General features: G+C 40.5%; 1 protein-coding gene across 3 annotated transcripts in view; it reads right to left on the bottom strand.

The window, feature by feature from the left end:
- wdr7 (WD repeat domain 7) overlaps positions 1–26,257 on the bottom strand; it is a 125,063-nt gene that overhangs the window by 14,780 nt on the left and 84,026 nt on the right. For all 3 annotated transcript variants that reach the window (XM_030435490.1, XM_030435492.1, XM_030435491.1), the window contains 5 exons: positions 16,602–16,788; positions 3,310–3,427; positions 2,587–2,736; positions 1,881–1,963; positions 217–316 (listed from right to left, as the gene is read on the bottom strand). In XM_030435490.1, the coding sequence (XP_030291350.1) occupies positions 217–316; positions 1,881–1,963; positions 2,587–2,736; positions 3,310–3,427; positions 16,602–16,788 (638 nt within the window). The remainder of the gene's footprint in view (positions 1–216; positions 317–1,880; positions 1,964–2,586; positions 2,737–3,309; positions 3,428–16,601; positions 16,789–26,257) is intronic.

Genomic DNA, 26,257 nt, shown 5'->3' with positions numbered 1-26,257 from the left:
GAGGTACAAATGGATGGATAAACAGTTGGAAAGGTTGCAGAATATAATTAAAGGATGTAATGATGATGGGTTGGATGGATGGAAGTAAGCACAGATTATTATGGCTGGGTGGATGACAATGAATGGATAAAGCAGCCAAAAGCTTGAATTGGGCTTTTCCTTCTTGTTGCAGTCAAACAACAGAGCTGCTCAGATATGTGGTGTTTTTTACTGTACCTGGCATTTTCCAGTACGAACATCGTAGAGGGCCACTGAGCCCTGCCGAGCTCCGACAGCGATGCGGTGACTACGGTCGCAGTAACCAACCATATAGAACCTGAACAAGTGGACAACAAACATATGTTAACATTAAGACCTCAAAAAGGCACCATCCAGCAGTTAATCAAAGAAAGAAGGAAGATTTCAAGAGACAACGAATTAACAATTGGGTAACAGACAAAAAATTGATGTTTCCAACATTCACAACCATTTTCACCAGTACTTGGCTGAGTGTATGGAGCTAAGAAAGTAGGCAGGGTTGGAGCATGTCTCTCTCAAGCTCTCTCTTTTCATTCTTGGTACGATTTCTGCAACTTTGTAAAAGTGCAACATTATGAGTACTTTCCAGAGGAGATGGACTGGAAGTATGCACTCTCCATAAATATGATGGCTGACCATTAGCCCATTAGGAACAGGTATGAACACATTTGCCCGTAAATCTAACAACCTGGTTCTTTTGGAGTGTAAGGAGCCCATCACAACTTACATCAGCATGCCTAGAATTGTTGAACACCTTATATGAATTTCACAAAGTTTGCCATGCAAGAAATGTCCTGTCAGCAAAATAGAAGCATTGTCCCATTTGTCATTCAGACATGAAGCCAAACGTGTGTCCCGACTCGAAATATCTATTCTGACACTCACAATCACTGTTAGCCCCCACAGCCAGACTGCGAGCATTCCCCCTGAGCCTCGGACATGTCTTTTGCTGACATGTCTTTCTGACAGCAAGTGTGGGATGCCACAAAAAATGGCTCAGGGGGTCAGGGCTTCACTTGTAATTCTGACCTGGGCAAAGGCCTACCTTTGAATTAGTTTGATCAACACTGGCATGTCAAATTGGGTATGCTCAAGCAATCATTTTAATGGGCAAAGAGCTAGAGCAGGCCACGAACCAGGAGGCCTCAATTCACATACCCACAAAGTCCTGTACGTGACTCTTTACCACAAGGCTTGCTTTCTAGCTGCTCGCCCCCCTTCTACTGGTGCTCACCATGTAAAGAGTGATCTCTATTGGTGCTGAGGGTTTTTCTGACAGCCAGTTGGAGTGTCAAAGCAGAAGCTTCCCTTGTCACTCTGGTTTGGGCAAAGGGTTTGCTTGGATGTAGCTTCAGTCAAATAAAACTGACAAGTTTCTTAAAAATATCACGTTGGTTTAGTGAAATTCATGAGACTTGCCCAACATGAAAGTTTGAGGCACCAAGGACTACATTGTTTCTCTACACTTGTTTTTGAAACTCAACACGATCCACAACTGACATCAAGTGCCACATTGTTCATGATGAATAATACCACATACTGTATGACCGTGCCGTTTTGTTGCTACTTTCTTCATACATATACATGCGTGCACACACCAACTGTTGTGTAGACACAAAGAAGAGACAGAGGAGACATTAATATATTCACTCACTCAAAGTCACACATACATACACACACACACACACACATACACACACACAGTGCTGGTTCAGCCACATACCCTGAGGCTGATAGCTGTATCTGTGAGCTGACCTCTGACCTTTGATGTCGGCAGTGACATAACTCCTCCCCAACACAGCCCCGACTGACCTTCTATGCAAATGTAGGCGGCTCGTTAACACACCCATACACACACTTACTTGCAAATAGCAGGGAAACACTCCTGCAATCCTTTCTTCTTCACCAGAGAACCTTCGATACAGTACATGATGATATCCATCACCTGAAGAAGAGGAGGGGGAGAGGGAGTATGTGACATGTGGGAGTGTGGAGGAGGAGAGGAGATAAGGATGGGATGGAGGTGACAATGTTTCACATAATGCTTTTTTAAAATTTAGCATCAGAGTAAAGGAAAATTCAACATTTTTCAGATTTTGATTCTTTTTCTGTAAATACTTTTATCTTTGTCTTTTATTTATATCTAATTCTTTTTGTAATATATGTTTATATATGTGTATATATACATATGTGTGTGTGTATATATATATACAGTATATATATACAGTATATATATATATATATATATATATATATATATATATATATATATATATATATATATATATATATATATATATAAAAATAAATAACTTTCTATTTAAATGTAAGTCTGTTATTTTATTCTCTTTTACAGTTTTATTTTTTTGATTTCAATTTTATTTTCTGGTTGCACTATTTATTTTTGCACAGACGACAGAGTGGTTGCAATTTCATTTCACTGCTGCTGTACTTGTATAATTGCTAAAAAACTAAAAAGCCAAATATGCCAGTGGGTCGTCGTTACTGGGATTGTGGAGACTTCCATCTTCATTATTGGTAATATAACTGATATGTTATAACGTTTACCTCGACCAGCAGATCCACAACATCTCCAGGCATCTTCTCGATCAGGATGTCAATCACTCGAAGGATCTCAGTCTTGGCTCTGGCCAAAGTGGTGGTGTGAACGTTCTGCTGTGACTGAGAGTTGGCCTGAGCTGCATTGTACCGATGAACCTGGAAAACAAAAATACATAGCTGTTATGACTGCGGGAACAGTGTATAAAAGACACAATACTAAGAGAAACCTTGAGACCAATAAATCAGTAATTTAGATCCTCAACATTTAGTTCCACGTGTGTTAAAAATCAATAAAGACAGAATGTAATCATTTGCAAACAAACAGTGTTTTATGGATTCCTGAGTCGATGTAGTAATACCCTTGTTATAATCGTGTTTGACAAAGAGGTGAACCTCGCACTATCCTTGCTTGTGAACGACTGGGCCTTTGGAGGATGCCCCCTTCATACTCAATCATGATACTTTTAGTTCTTGTATATAAACCTGTTTACCTGTGGAATGTTCCAAACAGGTGTTTTAGGAGCATTCTACAACTTTCCCAGTCTGTTGTTGCCCCTGTCCAGAAAAACTTTGGAGGATCCCACTCGAATGAATCAAAAACTCAATTCAAAGCTTAGTCCAATTCAAATTTAAGTTAAAGAAATACATAACATGTAAATCACACGGAGGCTGATGACCTTTTTAAAGCTGCTGTAGATGTTTGGAGATGAGTGAACATTTCAGTCTTACCTCTCTAGCGATGGTGGTGATGAAGGCCGGTGGGCGGGCAGTGGCAATGAGAGAGAGGGCGTGACGGGATGAGCGAGCAGAATCTGCAGGTGGGTTGAGGGGCAAACCCATGGTGACACTGTAGAAGAAAGACAGAGTAGTAGAGCTGTAAATCATTCACTCGTTCATTAAATTTTCTTAATCCAAAACAGAAACGTATGATCGTTCATGGATGCGTTATTTAGAAAGTATCATTTGTTGTCTTCTGGTCCTCTGAACCATCAAATGTACATTTCAGTCCTCGTGCAACCCCATTGGCTGTTGGACTGGTTCAACTCAAATGGCTGAAGATGAAGTAAGGTAAAGAACCACTGGTGTTTAAGTTAAAGTTCAAACCAGTAGTCTGCACCTCTGGTAAATGGCGTGTTTTGCACTTTTTTCAATGGCGGATTTATTCACATAAGTTACGGTGACGAATCTAGAATCTGTTGGGGCCAAAGGCAAAAGTTCCAAGGAGGAACCAGTGTTCATCAATGTTATCATATGAATATGTAAAAATAAAATAGTTTTTTTTTACAATGTTGACATTAATAGACTTTTCAAACAAATTAATACATACATGTATCAATCTATAAATTAATAAATACAATTTTAAACTACAACAATTTAAAATCTAAATTAATAACTAAACAACTTCACATTGTAAATAACCCATATTAGTAAGTCCAGTGATCATCAACACAAAAAGCATTGATTGTGAGGCAGTAGAGGTGGACTGTAAACCTGCCTTATTGAGAGATTTTAGAGGGTTTGTGGTTATCAGTGAATAATGTGCCAGGACGTGTGGCCATTAGGGGCTCCCAGATTTTTTTTGGTGGTGGCCCAAACATTAGTCTGGTTTCACTCTCCTGGTGGTGCACCTCTGTTTGGTGGTCTAGTGAGTATTTGGGGCAGCAGGATGGTGCATTTGGGTTTGAGTCAAAATAAACTTCAGTGTGTGTGTGTGTTCATGGTGATGAAGGAACATGTCAGCCAGTGCAACAGTGTGACTCAGTGATGTGTTTTTTATAGTTCTTGACAACAATAGAGCTCTGTGGCACACACAAAGAGCATATATTAGAAACAATCAGTGTTGGTTTAGGTCTGCGCACTTGATAAGTTTAACGTAAGAAAAAATATAGTTCACAAGACATATCCTTTAAAGAGTGCTTGTATAATGATCGAAACAGGGTGAGAGACATTTGGACAGAAAATGTAATGCAGAGAGGAGGAAAAGGAGATAAAACAGAGGAGAGTGGCAGAGAGATCGAGCCTCACTAATATATGGAGTGAAGAGATTAGCGGGCAGCTTATAATGTCAAGGCCGAGTCAATGGGAGCCATTCACCAGACGACGGCATAATGGACTCCCACAATGCAACAGGAATTAGACACACACACCCTAACAGCTGGCCACACACCCCTCTGAGTGTGGGTGTGTGTGAGTGAAGGGGGGGGGGGGGGCACCTTGTTAAGAAATCACTCTGGGGAGAGAAATGGAGGCAGAGGGAGGGAGTGATGGGTGGACGGACGGCCACGCTGCAGGATTCATCTCCCCTGATTGCAGATCACAGCTACGAAACCTGTAATTAATACTGGTAATATATTGGCAATATATCAGCAATATTGAAATGTTTAATTTCATTTAGAGGGGTGGCTGTAATTGGAAACAGTCACGATGTTGATATAAGGCAGCAGGAGCACAGGGAGCTAATTGTAGTGAGAACCACTGAGGTTAATAACCAACACTTAGAACATGTAATGAAATAATCTGGATTATTATTACTATCAGAGGAGAATGCACGCCAGAGGCACACGCATGCCTGTGTGTGTCTGTGTGGCACACCTGTGCAATCTATTCAATACCACAGCCTTGCTATAAATTCCACCTTCTCTTATTAATAATGTCATAGTTGTTGATGTTGTACTGGACTACATTATATTGATAAGCATCTCCAGTTCTCTTTGTTTACGTACATGAGAGGGACAGAATATTAGAAACACTTCTGAATATAAGGACAGAACACCACCACTAACATGATCTCAATATTAAAACACATAGTTGTTGTTTTATGACACCTTGATTGAGATGTTAATTTCACTGAGCATTATTAACCTTATTTACAGTAAAAAAAAAAATGTGAAGCCAGAGACGAGTGTGACCAGTTTCCATTTTCAAGCACTTCTTCCAGCTGTTTAGCTATCAGCAAACCGCCACAACCGTTTGAAATCACATACTCACGTTCTGCCTACTACATACTCAATCAGTATATACTGAATGAATTATGGTTATCCAGTCACACTGAAGTATAATGGAGCATACGTCTTGTCTGCATCACAGGACTGTTATCAAAATTGTAAATCAACATTATGTCTGCCACTAAATGTAATATTTCCCAGTATTCACTAAGATCAAAGATAGACAAAGCAATGTCCAATGTTAGCTACTGTCAGTATGCTTTAACAAGCATAGGATTACGCTGCTGAACTGGGGAGGCAACTGCAAGAGCCAGGCGGAGGACGAGTAGAAGTTGTCTGGCCGTTGATGTTATCTTATCAAGTTTACCTTAAGTAGTGTTAACTTTAATAATGGAAGTAAAAGTAATGGATAAAAATGAATTAATGTGATGCAGTCTACAGAAATATTGCTGAAGTCAGCCGCTGTGTTGTTTGCAGTGGTCTGTGACAGGGAGAGGTCAGTAAGCCGACCAGTGAGGCAGTTAGCCAGCTGGCTAGTTAGCTACACTCGCACACAGTAGAGAGAGAAAAGATAAAGTGGAAGTGCAGGACAAAAACCAGAAGTTCACCAACATTTTACGTCCTTGTTCAAATATAAGGTGAATATGCCTCATAAAAGCAGACTTTATGGGACATCAGTTATTTTGGAATGCAGTAGTCTGCACAAGTGTGTCTAATAAAGTGGCCATCAAGTGTATAAACGTAACTCTGGTATATAGCTATTACTGATCTATAACGGCATGATACGCTCTAGGGGTGGGAATCTCTTGGCACCTCACGATTCGATTCGATTCCGATTCAGAGGTCAACGATTCGATTCTAAATCGATTCTCGATGCATCTCGATGCAGCAAGTTTTTTTATGTACATTTCCATGCACGATTTAAAATAAATAAATAAATAAAATCTGAGTTTGCTAATCACTTCCTACTTTTTTCTCACTGTGTGACTACTTGTTACTTTCCAAGCAAAGTATTTGTAATGATCCATACTTAATTTACTTCCAATATATTTAATTAATAAAACAAATGAAAGAAATGAGGCAAGTCAACTGGAAGGTTACGTTTACTAGCAAACATCCAGCTTTGCAAAGAACCAAAAGGAAAAGAAAAGTGTTCCTGTAGCAGCATACATGTAGTACATTAATACAGCTGCAGCTGGTCGACGGTTGATACAGGTGTTTGTATCACAGGTTGATCTGGACGTCTCACACTTTGCCACAGCTGACTGACCTCCCGCTGAGTTCGGGCTGGATTTCAACATACTGTGCGGGCTGTTTGACAGTGTACAGTTTTCACATCGACTTGGATTCAGCTTAATAACGATGCATGTGGCTGGGAACGATGGCTTTAAGTAACCAATTGAACGCACGGCGGAATGACAGAAATGCCCGATAGTTAGTTACAGGTGTCGCAAGTTAACCTGGACGCTGCGCACTCAACGCCACAGCTAACAGCTATCAGCCAACAGCTATCAGCCAACAGCTAACAGCCAACAGCGGTCTCCACGCTGCTCTCGAGCCGCTTGGCATGAACAAATGCCTCAGACGTTCCACCCATGAGTTGTTTTTGAGTACAGACATTCACGACACATCCCATGTTTTTTGTTGTGTGCACGCCGTCAACTGTCCGGGCGCTGCACTTCCGCACTTCTGAGTTCCGCCTCTTGCGTTCCGTCAACATTACGTTGTCAATTAACATGTAGAAAATCGATTTTTGACATTTGTGAATCGATTCAGAATCATCCATGTCCAAATCACGATTCATCTAAGAATCGATTATTTTTCCCACCCCTAATACACTCATTATTATATAGTCTGACCAACAGTACCACAACCAAGATATTCAGTGTACAACAATGTGGAATAGACAGAAACTACACATCCCCACCAGAAGAAGCTGCATCCAATTTGATAAATGTCACTCTCTGGTCAAGTTGCATTGTGGGTAATGTAGGTGTTAGGTTTTAAAAAAGGAATAAGAATACATTGAATAACAAAAGTCATGTCTCTTGGTCATTAGTTTTTAATCTGTCCATAATGAGTCCAACAGTGTCATAGGAGTGCAATGCTAGACCAGTGGACTGCTTTTCAAAGCCTGGTGCCTACATTAACCACAATGCAACTTAGCCACTGAGTGGAATTTATCAGATTAAATGCAGCTTCCTCTGAAGTCCCAAAAGGCTTCATTCTACCAAAGACCTGTAAACACACTTTAATGTGAAAAAATAGAGAAGTTACCCTTTAAAGGCGTAAACATTCAGCCACAGCCACCCAGGATGCTGGCCGCATTCTATCAATTTTGTCTGTCAATATTCCTGAGGTCTGATTGCTACCAGACTTTGTGATAATTTCAAGGAAATGTAATACTTAAATATTATATTTTTCTTCGTGGGAGTTCATCTATGATTAAATTAGATTGATCATATGTTCATAGTTAATGACCGTTTAGTCACGGATGTAATATTAGACTCAGTGGAAGTAGCATTTCCTTGATAATCCTTGATTTGTCAGTCAATATTCCTGAGGGCAAAGTCATTGGCATTTTTAAATCAAATAATCTTTCAAAATCAATCAAATAAAGTATGTGCTCATAACATAATTTCAATACTATCATATACTACTGATTTTAAGTGTCCTCACTAAGTGTTAAGGGAATGCATTATATGTGTTTGGCAGAACTGATTTTGGCTGTAAAGTCATCCTTCATGAGCAAACAGTTGTTTAATTACACATCATGCCGTTACAAGAGCAACATTATCATTCACGAAGAGTTGTGTTTCTGACCACCTGACCACTCTCTTTTAGCCCTGGTTTTGTACTCCACCGACTCCTGAGGGAAATATCTAGCTCTTAAGCTGCTGAATGCTTTACTATATTAACCAATTAGTCTGTAATTGTGTCTCTCTGCTGTTTGCTGGTGAGCAGGCAGTGTACAGTAGGGTTATCTTCTCTGAATACAGCAGCCTGCTGCGACCAAAAATGACAGTAGGAGTGCGGTGTGATTGCAGCAATACACATTTACATTGTAAGGGGGAAAAAAGTTGAAAACTAATAACTAGTTGTTTCTCAGAAAAAAGGTAAAACAAAAAATACAGAACTGGATTATGAAATAAATCAACTCTGACAAATTTACATCATTTGAAGCCGACATAAATCATACAGACGTACACACAGTGTTCAGTGTGTGTGTGAACCTGGCAACATGACTGCATTCACAGCCAGTATCACGCTGACATTATTCAGTCAATACTGAGACACACACACACAAGTGCGCACACACACACACGCACACGCACACACGCGTGCACACACAAAAACACACACACACACACACATACACACACACAGTGAAGATTGGAAGTATTGATTTTTGTGTGTGAGGTAGGGGTGAATAACCTCAGTCACATGATGAGAGTCACTGCTGCAGGGAACCAAGACTGTGTGTATATGACTGACTGACTTACTGACTGGTTTACTCCATGAGCTGCAGACAGGGAAACTGGATGGTTTGCTGACTGACAGGCTTGCAGGCTGATTTATTGCCTGACTGGTTAACTGACTAATTTCAGAAACAGCTTACTGACTTGGTGGGCTCATTTATACTCCTTCCAGACAGCAAACATAGATACAATGTGGGTCGACCCTACCAATTCATTTGAGGCTATTGTCACCCCTCAAGCAGAGACTCCAGTCTGCAATGTAGTTCTGTACATGTCACTGATAAGCCTTAAAACTATATCCAGTTACATTCAATAATCTAGATAAACTTAATCTCTTCTCCTGTTCATATACACATCCCCACTTTGTTGAGTCAGAAAAAATTACTTAATTCATTTATTCGTTCCAGACAGAAACGCCAAAGCAGGGCAGCATTTCACCTGCGTCAATCCCTGGTCAGGAGGAGGGTTGTTGTCAGCTGTTACGTGTTAAGAGAGATCCCTGACACGAGTTGGATCAACATCAGTCAGTGCATTTACATGCACAGCTTAGTCAGATTACAGCCATAGTTCGACTATGCTACTCAACCAGACAACTGCAATTGTCCGAGTATACATGCCGGTGAGAAAATCGGATTATTGGCCGGAGCATGTCATACCCCGGTACGCTAGGTGGCGCTGTACCCATTTCAACTAGTGGTAACAGAGCCACCTCCGGCTGACCCCTTCACGTCACCAGCTGCCTCGGCATTCAAGAAAGATGGCGTACGAAGAGCGAGACGAAGCTACATCTTTGTACACTTCGTATATGGTGTACATGATAATTACACAAACTAGGTGCACTCTGGCGCTCTTTCTTACGGTGATTTTGGAGGAAAGACGCCGCCGCCGCCGTCCATCTACTTCCGGCTCACGGCCCGGGGAAAAATCTCGCGCCTGCGCAGAACGCAAAATCCGATCCGATCCGCTGGAACGTATACATGCAGGAGTAATGCGACTATCAATCGAATAATCTGGGTGCTTTAATTCGACTATGAGAAATCCGATCTGGTCCGATTTTAGTCAGACTAAGGTGTATACATGCATCTTAGAAATCCCATCATAGTCAGACTAACACAGTAATTCGGTTTTCTTGAGTGTCATGTAAACGCACTGATTGTGTCAGTTGGTGTGTAACAGTGATGATTATTTTTGCCCAAGCCTAGTTTGTCCTTGCAGGAGTTGTTATTGCTCTTTTCTATTGAGCGCTGTAAAGAAATCTAAACCAAGCACACAGCAAGGTCGCTGTTAAAGTCTGCATGTCGCTACTGCTTGATTTCTTGCCTTCTCCTCTTTATAAATACAAGGGATGGAAGTAACTAATTACTGTAATTAAGTCATTTGGGGGTACTTTTTTCCCCAAGTACATAATACAGGAGTACAGATTTTCAGTACTCTTTCTACCACGAATAAACACATGATATTGATTGCCAGTGTTTTTTTGAGAAAGGTGGAAGAGGGAGTGATATGTTAACGGGAACCACTAGCCCTGTGCAGGACACAGTCCCAGAAGGTCTCATAGTAATTCTTGAGGTCTTCTTCCTGAAAAATACTGTTCAAAAACCCTTCTGATTAAGCATTAATCTCACCTTTGTGTCACTTGTCAAAGTCTGTTTTCAAAACTAATTGACTCGGTCACTGAAAGATTGGCTGTCCGTTTTATTTAGTGATTTAATTAGAACTTTTTTCAGTCTTAAGATTAAACAACTAGCTTATGGACTGTGATACAGATCACATACCTTCTGCATATCTTCAATATTGATTGATATTTATGAGTTCTGAGGTTTGTTGTTATTAAATAAAAACTTTCAGTGTCTAAGAACAACCATAAGGTGCATTTAATGGTAAGTCGGAGACCCAAACGCACACACAACTCAAATGAGACGATGCTAGTTTATTTCTGAGAAGTGACCTGTAGTTGTCTTATGATGTTTATCCGTGTTGAAACATCCTGTTGAGTTCTTGAGTCAACATCCATGGTGACAACAACATGTACTTATCTCCCTACGACAAAAACACACACAGATTACAGAAACATTGATTTACCCCTGCATGACAAATGCAATCTTTCAAAAACACACTGTGACAAAAAAAAAACGATGTTGAAAGATGTATTTACCCCTGCATGTCAAATAAATACTATATTCTCCATCTCACATAAACATATTAAAAGCCGACACATCACACATTTTGATCAGATGCGAACAGAGAGGGGAACATAAACAGGTCAGCAAGAGGCCTTTAAATTCCAGTTCACTGTAGGATATTCGATGTTTGTCGAAAAGTTTCAGAGGCTTTGATCTGCAATTTTCTTATTTGCACGTTTACATTTTTCAATTTTCACTAAAAATGGAGATAAAGTATGTTTTAAGCTTAATATTCAAAAAGCAAAATATTCAATCAAATTTAGTAGTAACAGTAATTAGGAGTGAGTGAGAAGAGTCAAAAAAAACTATTTTACATTTTCTGAGAATGAGACGAGTGGACCAATCAGAAGTTTTCATGCCTGTCAGGAAATGGTTAGCCTAGCTTAGCATATAGACTGGAAGCAGGGGAAAGCAGCTAACCTTGCTCTGTCCAAAGTAGTGTTCTGGTTGTTCCGATTCTGATATCAGTATCGGAAATGCCACCGATACCACCAAAAATGTAGGTATCAGTATCGGCAACTACGTAAATCTGTGCGCCAATCCAATACCACGTAAATTAGAAACAGGACCCTGCTTCTTGCCAGTTAGCGCTGTTAGCTCTGCTTAACATTACGCACCGGAAACCAATTCTTCTTTGCTGCTCTAAAAGCATACACAGGAAGTTAGCAACTTGTTACATATTTGGTAATAATTTACTCTGGATAACCACAGCAGTAAAACGGCAACATGTACAGTATGCTGTAATTTCAAGGGGGTGGCATGAATTTTGCCAGTCTTAACACCAGCAACCTTGTAAAGCATTTGAAGATGCATCACGCAAAATATACACAGTATCGCCATCAATTCCTGCAGGCAAACGAGATCCATTACTGGAATAATTCATTCCTAGGTTTATTTGAGTCGTTGTTGCACTATAGTTTTAATCTGTTCTATTATTTATTCCTAGATTCCTGTTCTTTTTCGGTTATGACCGACTATCAAAATAGATATTAAAACATTTTATATGGCAATCATTCAGGTCAGGTCAGGTCATACCACAATGATAGCAATCATATCACATCCATACAGGGTCAGTAGGATATACAGCAACCAACCAACACCTTCTAAACTGACTAATTCACACATTGCATCTTGTTTATTTTTATGCAGACAAGTTAGGATGTTTTAACATGCTGGGACTATTTCTTGACAAGCAGTTATTCATCAACATGCTCAGTACCTCTGTGTAGCATTTCTGGCTATAGTGTGAGTTAACCGGCATCTACTCCAGGGCCATGATCCTAGGAGGACTAACGGCTCCGGATTCATTGTGTATTAATTTGTTCGAGATTACCTAACTTTGAGGGTTTTTTTAGAGGGGCCTGGTGTCAAAAAGTTATTTTATTACATAAAAGTCTAATTTGTATATAAACACACTAAACATTGTGATCTGCCACCAAATTTAGATTACGAGGCACCTCTTGAAAATCCTGTTTTGCAGGTGAAAGACACACACACAAAACACAAGGTGCAGGTTGGTAAAGGTACAATTTCTATCTTTTCCCAGCTTGTGTGCCTGAAAGTATAAAATGTGTAAGTCATCAACACCAGGAGCTTTTTCAAATCCCTGCCTATTGAAAGGGGATTATCACACACACACACAGCTCTGCAAGGAGTGTATTGACGACTGGTTGGGTGTATAATGGACAAAGAGCCTCACTGAAAGTCAGCTGCATGGAAATAGAAGGGTGTGTGCGTGTGTGTGTGTGTGTTTGTCTGAAGAAAGAGGAGGAGAAGCTGAACTCGTTGTGTCTTAGTTAGAAATAGTTAAATCTTTTATAGTGACCGTGTGTCACCCACTGTACAGCTCCAGTGCTTTCCTTTTTTGTTCATCTAGTCTTTATAAATACAGTGCGGATCAGATTTACAGTGTGTTTTGGGAGAGGACAGAAAAGGACGTGACAGACCAAAGAGCCGATCTTCAACAAAAAGCTGTGCAGAGATGGTATAGTTGCAGACTGGGATGTTATCAATTTCAGAAGGGGTGCTAACTTATTTGTTGAGCCCAGCACCAGAAACACACAATGGGCTTTGGATGTTCTCAAAAAGAATGCAAAGAAATCGCCATATTATCAAAATCACAATATGGCCATGTGCAATATCTTAATCACAGAAGCTGCAGTTTGTGATAAAGGTAAAATCTGTGACAAAACAGCAATATATGCAAGGCTGCAGATCTTGTACTACATAAGCAAGTTCATCATGTTTGTTTGGTACAAAGTCAAATAAATGTCACATCATTATGATTTTAATAGTTTGGAAAAAAAATAATAATTGTGATGCATAAATAGGTCACTAATCGTGAATCACAGTTCTAAAATCTGTAATAACTGCAATATTAAGTTTTTTAACATATCATGCAGCCTTAATGCAGAGCACAGAAGCTCAGAATCTGACTCATCTCAGCGCTCAGCTATGTATTTTTTGTGCTCTTTTTGTGTTCATCGAGTTCATAATATTACTTGATATATGTGCGCATTGTTTACTTAAATACACAGTATGTAATTTCTGCCGCTACGGGTCTCTCAACACAAACTACATAAAAGACAGGGCAAGAGGTAACATGGGCTCATAGGCGTTTTCAACAACTGTTGCTTATAAAAATCTATCTGACGTGACATAGGCAGAAACTTTCATGGACAAGGTAATGTTGTGAAGTTTTATTCATGTTACACTCAGTCATGTTCGCCGAATTCCCTCCCCACTCTGACTCTCTCCTGGGAGTTACGGCGACAGGCTATCAAATGAAACGCACTATTACCTTGAGTAAAGGAAAGTACAGATTTCTCCAAATTTGAAAACTGTTTGAAACCAGCAAGACATTTTTAGACATTTTAATCCGGAAATCGACTCATCTATTCTTATTGACGTTGCATGCAGATGTCATTCATCTAAAGTTAGCCCTGCATTCTTTGTGTATATGAATTTACCTATTTTCTGTTTTAATTTAAGTGTCTACAGAATAAAGCAGTGTGAATGATCATAAACTCCTGCCTGGCATTATAATCAACTAACTTAACTGTAATAAGCACTTCATTCAAAAAAATACAAAAAACTTCTAATCCCAGTGTTTGTCCACATTATCAGTTAAAAAAAATTTATTTGACCACTGCTCAAAACTATTTGTACAATAATCACTTTCAACACTATAACTATTATTAGCAGTAGAAGCATTAACAGTTGTGGTATTTCAGGTCGCCTGACACATAATCTAATGGCAAGCAAAGTGTAAACTTTATGTCCACCACGACTTTGTGATCTTGTGTTAGAGTCTTTGTTTCTGACTCACTGTTCATGCTCTCTTCACTTTCTTTTCCACTGAAATTGAATTGTGTTGTTTTCTCTTCCACACACACATGCGCGCACACACAGTAGCAGCAGACATATCTATACTCATTTAACTAGACTGACCCAGCTCGAGTTTCAGCCTTAATAGGATCAACTCATGTTGGCCAGTTGGATTTCAGCAGGGAAAAAGACACACGCACGCACACACACACACACGCACACGCACACACACACACACACACTGCTTTGTACCATACGTGAGAAGAAGCCACTGAATAACCTTCTCTGTATGATCTCTGACCTTCACTAATACAAAATGCTGCATTCACTTAACCACAACCACCACTACAACTGTATGAAGGAACCTCTGACCTCCTCTCTGTTGGTGGTCATGTTGATAGTGCAGGAAGTGAAGCGGACTCTGCTGCTGTCAACCTCTGTGATCAACACCAACTTGTGACTGAGTCATCTGAGAGAGTAGGACTCTTTTAGCAGTAACAGTTAGACAAGATCAGATTAACACATCAGGAGAGTCACCAGATGATGAAAGGGATAAGAAGTAAGAAATACTTCTGATATCTAAATAGTTCACCCTCTGATGAGCAGGAAATTGGATGACAATCACACAACTAGACGTTTTTTAGCAGCACTCTAGCAGCCATGTGGCGGGATCATGATGTCACATGAGCGCAGTCAAACACACATGCACACAGACAAAAGACTCACATGTCAGAGCAACACAGACATCGTTACATCATCATAATGTCCTGCAATCAGATTACAACCTGGTTTCCATAACTCAGTGTGTTAGCCCCATGATGCCTGGGGGGTTTTTGTGTGTGTGTGAGTGCAATATTTGTATAAACAGATATATTTCTGCATCACTTAAATCTATAATTTAGCTTTGTTTTTATGTGTCCAGAGCTGTTGTTTTGTTAAGTATTTTGGGGCGGGTTTGGGGCTTTAGGTCTCTGCATGCCAACCGTTAGAAAGACAGACCAGTTTATACACCAAACAGACATTATCATTATTATTATCAAGGAACTAGCAGCAAAGAAGGTCTTCTGTGTCTAGGCCAAAACCTGCACTTGAACAAACTGCAAAGACTTAAGTGGACAGCCAATTACCTTCTAAGTTCTGGGCCTAGATGAAATGTAATAACTCTCCATACCAGCAGGTAGCTATAGCCTGTATTCATCATTGAAAAAGTGAAAAGCAGAAGATTCAGTGCAGACATACGGGCTGTTCTTATGTGATAAAAAGCAATCATGCAATATAAAGCAGACTCCTTCCCCTTTATTTATTATTTTTCACTTCTTGTGCACTAGTTTGCTTAGCTGAACAGCCAATGAGGCTACACTGCTGATCCCACTTGTTCAGTCGGCTGAAAAGCAGCTGAGAAGGGCTGAGTAGTGTCCAAGGTGCGGGACGCACAGAAAAAAACTGGGGCCACAGTTGCTTACTGGCAGCCCCGTCATGGTGTGTCAGGGTCCTAACATTTACCTTTCTATTACAGACCTGAGTCTTGTTCAATCATCGTGTCAAAATCATTCTAAAATCACGTCTCAAGTCATTTTAGATCTATTGCTTGAGTGGCATTTAACGACCTTGTGTCAACCTAGGTTTGAAGCAGTCATGCAGGATCTCTTGGACATGCACTACTTCTTAGCAAAAGTAGTTAAAAATAAGTAAAATGTTTACTTCTACCTACAACATTTTCAGGGTCAGACGTAACGCATGGCCCGATGTCAGTGGAAGCCTATACAGGGCAAGTTGATTAGCTAGCAACTGGCCAAAATTATGGAAAAAATCGTTTTTTTCATTCTTTGACTGCTGGGCCAGTGAAAATATACGGGCAAAGGGCCAGTAAAACTCTGATAGTCTGGCCAAGTGGGCCAGAGGGGAAATTCTTTTATGTTGAACCCTGCATATGTGTTTCCATATGTGCTCCTATTCGTTTTCTTTATATATTCAGAAAAACTGTTTATTTGAAATGATCTATTTCAAGAAATGAAACACATCACAGTGTGTCAGGTATCAATAACAGCAACATTTTACTTTGTGTGTGTTTGTGCCAGTGGACTCACTTGGCAAGCTGCTTTTCGGCATCGGCACAGAGCTCCAGCAATCCCATGAGCACTGCTGACACGTCCATATATGGCTCCCAGACGGTGAAGCCTCGACCAATCAGATCAATGGCGGTGCGGCGGATGGTGCTGTGGGGAGGCAGCTTAGGGCTGGGGGGCTGCAGCAGCAGGAAGGTCAACGCCTTACCTGCAAAGAGTGGAAACAGTAGAAACTCAGTGAAGTACAATAATGTCTGGGGGGGAGGGGCTGTCTGAAAACAGCAAAAGTTCGATGTTACTCTAAGGAAGTTGAACCTTGAACAACGCAACAATGCATTTCATCTGACTTAATCGGCACTAATTTCACTATTTCTTTCCTTCTTTTTTGTTTCAGGGATGAATAAAAAGAGAATTATGATGGGAATGTACCACAGGTAGCTGAACAGCTCATTTGCATTCTCAACACTTTTAACACACTATGATTAAAGCCCCATGGCCACATCAGGACTATATGACTTCAATGTGGAAGTGACGAGTCAGAGCCACGCCCACCACGGCCACAACATGGACGCTATTCGAAACAAAGCAATGTCCATGAAGAAATCACACACACATACACACACACACTGAGGGGATAAAGACAGCGGGCAGGATGGAGGTCACTTCATAGCTGACCTGACATTTGAGCCAGTCTCTGTGGGGACAGGCTGACCATTAAGACTCTAGAAAATATCCCCATCCCTCAATAACACCCCTCCCCCAAACACATACACACACATGCACCCCCCTTCCCCCCAGGTTTCTGTCTGTCTCTATCTGCCCGTCTCACCCACTGGAGCCTGAGGTCCAGAGCTTTTAGCAGATTCTTCGCAAAGTGCTTCAAAAAGATAAAGTCAGAGGAAAATCAAGATAGTGAGAGGCACCTTAAACATCTGGTATCTGGCTCTGGAAAGGGTGACAAAAAAATTATATGCATCTCTTGTTGCTATGGCTCTTCTAATTTCGTTTAAAAATCCGCTACTATACAATTTCGGGTTTGTTAACCTATTCATGTGTTTTATTACTGGAGCACAAAATTCTCTCTACATTAGCATCAGGGAAACTTGTTTCTTCTTCTACTGTTCGGGTCCACTCAGAGATCAGTACAGTTCATGTATTTTTTGTAAATGTTGAACAATAGTAATAAGAAGAAACATATAATATAAACCAGATCATTTACTTTAAGTATTTATAATCCTAGGGTGGCTCTAAAGGTCCTCCTGTCTCCAGACACACACAGCTAATCTCATCATCTAGATCTCCTGGCATTTCATCATCAGCCCGCCTTAAATGGCAAACCTCCTTCTTTATTGGTTTACATCTACACACACAGGAATGGGGCTATGAAAGCTCTAGCTAGAGGCTAAACATGTTAGCATTGCTGGGTACTACTGTTATAATATATACAGGCAGCGACAGATAGGACGCTAACTGTATTAGTATTGTTATGCTACTTTGTTATGGGTGACGTTAAGTGTAAGAGATGGACATCTGTGCTAACGTTGTTAGCAGTTATTTTATGTCTGTTTGAGTCAAACATGCAACGTAGGTGTGTTGTGACTGAATCAGCGATAGGACAGTGAACCTTGACCCTCAGCTGGTGATCAACAAACACCACCAGCAAGAGCTGAAATCAATCATGTTTTTGTTAAATACATCAATATACATACAAACAGTGGATTATGAATATCAGCAGTTATGCAGGGTTGAATGAACTCTGACCTCCTGTAAGTAATTATAACAAATCATCAAGAACACCAACAGAAATCAATGACCCTCTCTGTATATTATTCCTTTATGCTTTTCCCACCTAATTCTCTTCAAATGGGTACCAGCCTGATTCTTATTACTATCACATACACTTTGGTTTTATATTTTGGCTTTGGCAGGATGAACACTCCCCTTATTACTGTAGTAACATCAACACTGACGGGCGGCATGTTTGGTGCAGCAACAAAGTTTCTGCCAACCACAGACATTTGATTCCCAGTGATAGTAACTTGTCCTTTCTAGTGTGTAATGACTGTTTCTTATTGGAGATGGCTTGACTCAGCATGTCAGCCCACCATGTCAGGGATTTGCATCTCCATTACAACATAACTACCCACTTGAAGGTGGAATTAAATTTGCTTTGAATAAGGAAGGAATTTGGGATGTGGTCTATTCAATGACATTTTGTTACTGGACAAAGTGTTGGGGGCAGATCCCTATTTATTCCTATGAAAGCTGCTCAGTGTTGTTTTGAAACCAAAAAAGCTTGACTTCCTGGCTGTGAAAATACCTGGATCGCTGACTGAGCCAGCTTACTTGAACAGAGATAAAGTAACTTAACCTTTCTAGACTTTGCAAATGTTACTGGCCTGGATGGTTCAAATTATGATAGTAAGTCATTTTACAGGGGTTGTGTCACCCAAAAGAATTTCAAAAACAATTTTACATGGCTTCTTTCAGGTGATCCTGCCTGCGGGAAGTGGGAATGGGGTCAATCTTGAAGCGAACATGATGGAAGAGTAAAAAAAAGGCGCCATCTGAAAGTCAAACAAGGACTCGGGAAAGAAACAAAACTCCAAACCATGAAGATTCAGTTAGAAGCTGGCTAAACTATAATACTACTAATAATAATAAAATGTATCATTGAGTCAAATCTATTTTTTTCCCATCTGTTCCTATACTTTTGTTTACCTGAAAATGTGGTGTTTTCTTACAAATGATGAACGATCTTCTACATTTTGTAACAGATCTAGATGTTAATACCTAGAAATGGATGCTGACATACTTCTCTCTTGTCTCATATTCATCTTTTGGAGTCAAACCCAATGAGAAACCCAAAGGTTTTCAGTTTACAGCTAAAACAAAGGAATTGGTCTTGCTGCTCCAATAGTTTTGGAGGGGACTGTGTGTGTTGTTTTGCTATTATAAAGAATTTGTTCACATTGTATTATCTTTATTTTTGGAATTTTCAATTTTCAATTATAGGTACTCAGGGGAAATAATAAAAAAAAATAAAAACAGTAATTTTAAAAATATTAACAACATTAGTAGGAGCCTATGGACTTAGGGCTGAGAGCCACTGATGAGGTAGGGAGGTCAGTGTTGAGAGACGGACTGACACATTGTTTTGGCCTTTTTATGGAATTAGCTGACAATTGGAATAACATGGAACACCAGCCTATGCCAACAAACATGTTCCCTGGTCTAAATATAAACAAAAATGGAACAACACGGCCTGTGTTGTATAAAATATGCTGAAAGCAATTTGCAAACTTAACTGTTACCATTAGCTTAAAATAAACTGATAATCAATAAGCAAAGTGGGTAGGTGACTGTGTGGGAGAATGGAGGACGGAGGAGGGGTAGTATGATTTAGGGGTCATAGGGCAAAAGTTCAGCAGTCAAATTCAAACCCCTGACATTGTTAATATGTGTGCACATGCTCTTCACAGTGAACCAGTGGACGTCCACAACACAGAACAGGCCTCAAAGGTCATGAGGTCAAAGTTCAACACCGTGGGCAGTGACAGTGACTGTGGGTGGGCAGGTGCATATGATGTGTGTGTCTTTACTATGAACCTGATAGAGGTGTAATCTGAATTTTCTTCCCCTGGACAATTAAAAGATAGTCGTTAACAATCAGTGCCTTAATTGGCTGGATCGAGATTTAAGATTTACAGGCCCTCCCCTCTAGGTAGGGAGCAGGAAGTGAGAGAGGTCCAAACTCAGGTCCATTTATCACAGCGGACATCTTTGTTTAAAGGCAGGCCCGTACCCAAATGAACCAATAGCTATTGACAAAGCTTCAGTTGGCCATAATGAGCTGTTAGTTAGAGCAGTAAACATGTCACATTAACACTGAGATGGTGATTAGAGCAGAGGGAGGGATGCAGGATGCAGGAATAAAGGAAGGAGGGAGGTAGGGAGTGTGAAATAGTGACAGATTGGTGACGTCTAAAGTTTACCAGGCCGAGTCGACCACTAACAGGCTTTCTACTTTCTTTCCTCCATTTGCCCTGCCTACCCCTCCTTTCTTACTCTCTTCCCCTGTTTGAGCTTAAATGAAAGGTGAAGGTAAATCAATGTTGGGGACTTGGTTAGTGGATGAGAGCCAGATCAGACTGGCTGCAGAGAGAGGGAGAGAGAAGGAAAAAAAACTATACAGAAGGGGAAAGAATGAGAGCCGGTAGTGAGAAAGAGGAAAGGGCGCTGTGGCTAGTGTAAATATCTACGTATATGATAAAAATGGAATTTGTAAATACTGGTAAAGGTGTTGGTGAACAACCTCTGCATACATGAAGAATGTCTGTTTAAAAGTCCACCACTAACAAATAGGGAAAATACCAAGCTGGCTAGTTCAGCTGTCTATGTCTAGCACAAACATGTTACTGGTTAACTCGGACTTTGGCAGTTAAATTGCCATACATAGTAGTTTGCCAGCTAATCCTGCAAGCAGTCACTACTTCACCTTGCTTCAAGCACCGCCTCAATTGGGAGGACATGCTGATGACTTCAATATGCCATTTTCTGGTGTGGGCAGTCCTCGCGTGGGGCAAGTCAATTTTAAGTTGAAGATGTAGCTAGTACTAAACTGTTTAAGTTAATACTAAAATTAAAAAACTAATCAATGTCCGCCAAAGATTTAGCTATGGTTAACTATTATCATGTTTAACAACTAGCTCATCATTAGTAAGTGTACAAAAGCGTATCCAAATACTGATACCAAGACTAAAAACTTTTTAACCACTGCTACGGACAAAAACTTGCATCATAAAACCTAAAAGAAGAAGTCAATATCACAAGATTTTGCCAGCAAATATCACCAAATTGAGACATTTCATGAAAAATGCAAAATTGTTGTATTGTTTTAGCTTATTTGTTTAGTTGGTAACACCAAGGTAATTGGTTACCTCAAAGTACATGTTGAGAAAAGTATCAGCCATGTCATCTGTCCCAGAATGTCAGTAACCAAGTTTCTATCCAGCAGATTTCCAAAAATCAAAACAATATGCAAAGGGATTTGTGAACCCCTGCACTGTTGTTGTAATATTAGGAGTTGTTTCATCAAGATTAACAGCAGGTGGTGCTGATTCTCCAGTCATGAATTATTCAACCATCTCAAAAGAAGAGGGCACAACATGATAATGTAATTAAAGAGCCCAGAGAGAAACTTCTAATTAATAGCAACAATGGAGATGGACATAGGACATTTCTGTTTGTTTCCTGTATCAATTTGAGAAAGGTTCCAATCTCCTCATCACTCTACATGGATCTGATGGGTTTTTTTTCTCTCCAGTGAAGCAGAAGCCTTGGTGAATTGCTTAACCCTACAACTTGAGGAACCATAACGTAGTCACTAAGTTTATTTCCACTGACCTTAATGACGTATTTTTTACATTTATTCACGGAATTTGGGCGTTTCCTCTTCGATTCTTTTATACACAAAAAAAAGGCTTGATGTTTCACAGATCAAGAATTTAGAGATTGGTTGGGCTGATCCACAGCAGAGAGAGAGTTTCGATCACCTGCGTGTCCCTGTTCAATTTTCTATGATATCAAATAAAACTCAATTACCAATCAGCTTTCATGAAATTCTTTAAAATGCCACCATTAACAGTGAATGGGGCTTCAGAAGAGACTGGAGGTATTTTGACATTTACTGCAATGGTTATTGTCCAGGGATAGTACACTGATGAACAGTTTGTCTCTTTTATCTTGTCCGACCAAATCTTCCCTTCCCTCTGTCATCATCTGTCCTTCCTTCCCTCCTTCCTTCCTCCCTTCCTTCCTTCCTTCCTTCAGTTCAATCTCCCCCTCCATCTTCCCTACATTTCCCCCCTCGCCATATGAAAACATCAATCTATACTCTGCTGTATAGACTACTGTACCCTCCCTCTCTCTCTGGGAGGACAGCTCTCATTCATCACACACGCAGTGCTGTACGCCAACAACACCAATCCATCTTTCAATTTCATAACAGAGAGAAGGGGGAGAGGGTGAGTGGAAGGAGGGAGAAAAACAACAGACTGAATGAGAGCTGGAAAAAGAGCGGAAGAGAGGAAGAGGAGGACAACACGGATGAAGAGGCAGGAATGAAACCAGCATAACACTTGAGAAATCATAAAACTGACGGCCACCCCACGCTTTTTACAGTCATCTTTAATCACCTGCTTTGGCTTTTTATTAAGTAATAACATGTTTTAAAGGGTTCAGTCTCACTGTGAGGTCAGTCATAGGAGCTGTCCTGACTGTCCTCCGAGAGAATTGACATCACATCAAGTGCATTAGTCATTTGATCAAATGCCTAACTAAATGTTTATATTAAAGTGAGAATAGCCCTTTTTATACTACTGGTTCAAGGTTAGAATGTGGGCACGATCATGCTGTGTTGTTGCTGTTCCTGGAAAATCATTATTCATATTGCTCCAGGACCATTACTGCAAATGACCAACCATGCTTTTGTAATGTAAGAGCTTAGCAACTCAGGGAAAAAGGCCAGAAAAATACGCACATGGCAAGAGGCTATCCTTTGAAACATGTGGCCAAAATTCTGGAAGAATCAATTCCTAAGTTAAGAATCTATTTAATCTATTTGAACCCAAACCATGTTTTCTTTAACCTAACCGAGTATTGTTGTTGAGACAAAGACAGAGCGCTGCAAAGAAAATAACACATGAATTTAGTGTAAATAATAAACAGCATACTAACACATGGGACACCAACCTCAGTCAGTGCGAGTCCTGTACTTAAATGTTAAATGTAACAATTTGTAGAAATGTACATGTACTTATCACTTTTCCCTTGGCCATATGTTAGTGGGCTCGGATTTTGCACAACCAATGTGAATTTTTGCACATTCTTGAGTTTCTCGTCTAAGTGCCTCTCTCCACTGCCATTGGAGCTGTGCACTGGCACAAATGCGTGTAGAGAGAGCAATAGTAGCTAATGTTAATTTAGAAATGGAGTCCCGTTAACACATTCAGCCAAAACAGCTTGCTCTAGCTACTGACTTTATTCCTTTTTGGTAAGTTGAAATGATGGTTTTACGATGTTCTAGGGAGCAACACCAACACAGATATATCAGATAAACTGGAATGCTGAGCTGTTATTCCACCTAGCTGTTCTGTATAAAATGTACAAAGAAGGATTGGGAAGTTCATTGTTGTTCTGCCACTATGCCTCCAACATAAGTCGTCACAGAGCCAAGTCAACGCCTATGTAAAAATAGTGAGTCAATGAGCCAGTGAACGAGACAGGACTTAACTTAAAAGATAACTTGTTATCTGCAACAAGGAGATTTCAAAATCCGATGACAGTTGGCAACTAGCTCAAAGAATAAGATCAGAAACTGCAAATTGTGAAGGGAACGAGGTCCAGGAGATCCTTACCGTGTTGGTAAATGGATGTTGCACTGACATGTTACATGTCATGCCCAGCACCTTTGCTTCCAGAACGTCAGTATACAATCTAAAATAACACACTCGGGCGACATTACACCACTGTTTTGTGCTTCAGGGTGTAAAGCTTTTGTTGTATTGCGTAAAAAGGGCTTCTGAAGGGAGGAGAAGCATGAAGTTACAGCCTCAAAATCCTAGTAAGGAGAAGCTCAAAATGGAGGAATGTGTCAACAAAGTGTGTGACTTCGACTGTGACCCAGGCTGTGGCTTGTTACCCATTTTTCCAACAAAAAAAGTTCCAGTGTAAGTGCTTGGTGTTAGAAGAACATTAAACACTGACAACTTTGAGAAGTTTGATTGATTTCAGGTAAGTGAAAAAATGAGTCACACTCAGTGCGTTTACATGACACTCAAGAAAACTGAATTACTGTGTTAGTCAGACTATGATTGGTTCTTTAAGATGCATGTATACACCTTAGTCTGACTAAAATCAGACCGGATCGGATTTCTCATAGTCGAATTAAAGCACCCAGATTATGCGATTGATAGTCGCATTACTCCTGCATGCATACGTTCCATCAGATCGGAGCGGATTTTGCGTTCTGCTCAGGCGTGAGATTTTTTCCCCGGGCCGTGAGCCGGAAGTAGCCGGACGTCGGCGGCAGCGTCTTTCCTCCGAAATCACCGTAAGAAACAGCACCATTGTGCACCTAGTTTGTGTATTTATCATGTACACCATATATGAAATGTACAAAGATGTAGCTTCGTCTCGCTCTTCGTACGCCATCTTTCTTGAATGCCGAGGCAGCTGGTGACGTAAAGGGGTCAGCCGGAGGTGGCTCTGTTACCACTAGTTGAAATGGGTACAGCGCCACCTAGCGTACTGGGGTATGACATACTTCGGCCAATAATCTGATTTTCTCACCGGCATGTATACTCGGATAATTGCAGTTGTCTGGTTGAGTAGCATAGTCGAACTATGGCTGTAATCCGACTAAGCTGTGCATGTAAACGCACTGACTTACATACAAGTCCAAATGAGTCAGGGGTTGGTAAAATGTTTGAAGAGATCAACTAAATCTTGAGTTGTTTTCATTTGATAACACTGGTTTGGGATTTGCTGGTGTTTCTGTATGTGTGTGTGTGTGTGTGTGTGTGTGTGTGTGTGTGTGTGTGTGTGTGTGTGTGTGTGTGTGTGTGTGTGTCTGTGTGATTCACACAGGTGAGCTGACCGCTGTGTACAGGTCCAACTAAACAGCATCACGCTCCACAGCCTATCAGTGAGAGTACAGGGTCTGTCGCTGGGCGGACACCCCCCAGGGGCAGCCAATCAGAGTTCGGGAGCAGCGGGATGGAAGAGCAGCTCTGCTTAGTGCAGGTTTGATGCCCACCAAGGTCCAACGCTGCAGGCACAGCGTGGCAAAGGCTGGGCTCAGTGAGAGTGGATGTGTGTGTGTGGAAGTCAGTGCCAAGCTCCTTAAGGTGTCAAGCTTGGTGGGTGAAAATCAATTCCATCTCTCTCCTCACCTCTAATCCAACACTGGAGTTTCTACTTTGTCAGTTGTATAGTTTTGAGTTTGAAAAAGAACATGATCCTGGACCAAAAGAGGAACCACTGAATATTGTGATAGGCTGAGCAGAAGTGACTTCAGATCACAACAAGGCCAACTACAACAAAAAAAACAACAACGGTAACGCCATTTTACAACCACTACGCTCATTAAGAGGGTGATGGCAGCTCTTTGTTAGCAAAATGGACAAATTGTTAACCTGCCATTCTCCCTCTCCATCTCCCAGAAGCAGGGAGGGTGCACTGGCAGAGTGGTTGTTAAGTTGAATAGGTTAAGTCTTGTCTTTCGTACTCATTGATCCTTTACCTGACTGAGATTTGTGCAAGGTTATTGGCTCGGTTATATTATGAACCTAACTTGTGTGTATTGATAATTCAGAAGTGCTGTCCATGGTAATAAAGTAGCAGAGGATTTTGTAATTGCACCATTTTTTCTCTCTTCTCCCACCCTTCAGTCACTTTAGTCTTGAATCTGTAATATTATCTATACTACATCTACAAATACCCCATTCTAGGGCTGCACGAAAAATCGTTAAAAAATCGCGATCTCGATTCACACATACACGTGATCTCATTTCCACACGTGGCGATTCTGAAGCATTTTATATCTCGAGCTGAATCACAAACAAATGCTCCTATTTTCCTCCCAGATTTTTTGAAGCGCCCCCAAACGCAGCACT

The sequence above is a fragment of the Sparus aurata genome, chromosome 12 (genome assembly GCF_900880675.1).
Source record: "Sparus aurata chromosome 12, fSpaAur1.1, whole genome shotgun sequence".
Lineage (NCBI taxonomy): Eukaryota > Metazoa > Chordata > Actinopteri > Spariformes > Sparidae > Sparus > Sparus aurata.
The sequence above is the reverse complement of the archived record's forward strand: the minus strand, read 5'-3'. Positions and strand labels throughout refer to the sequence as shown.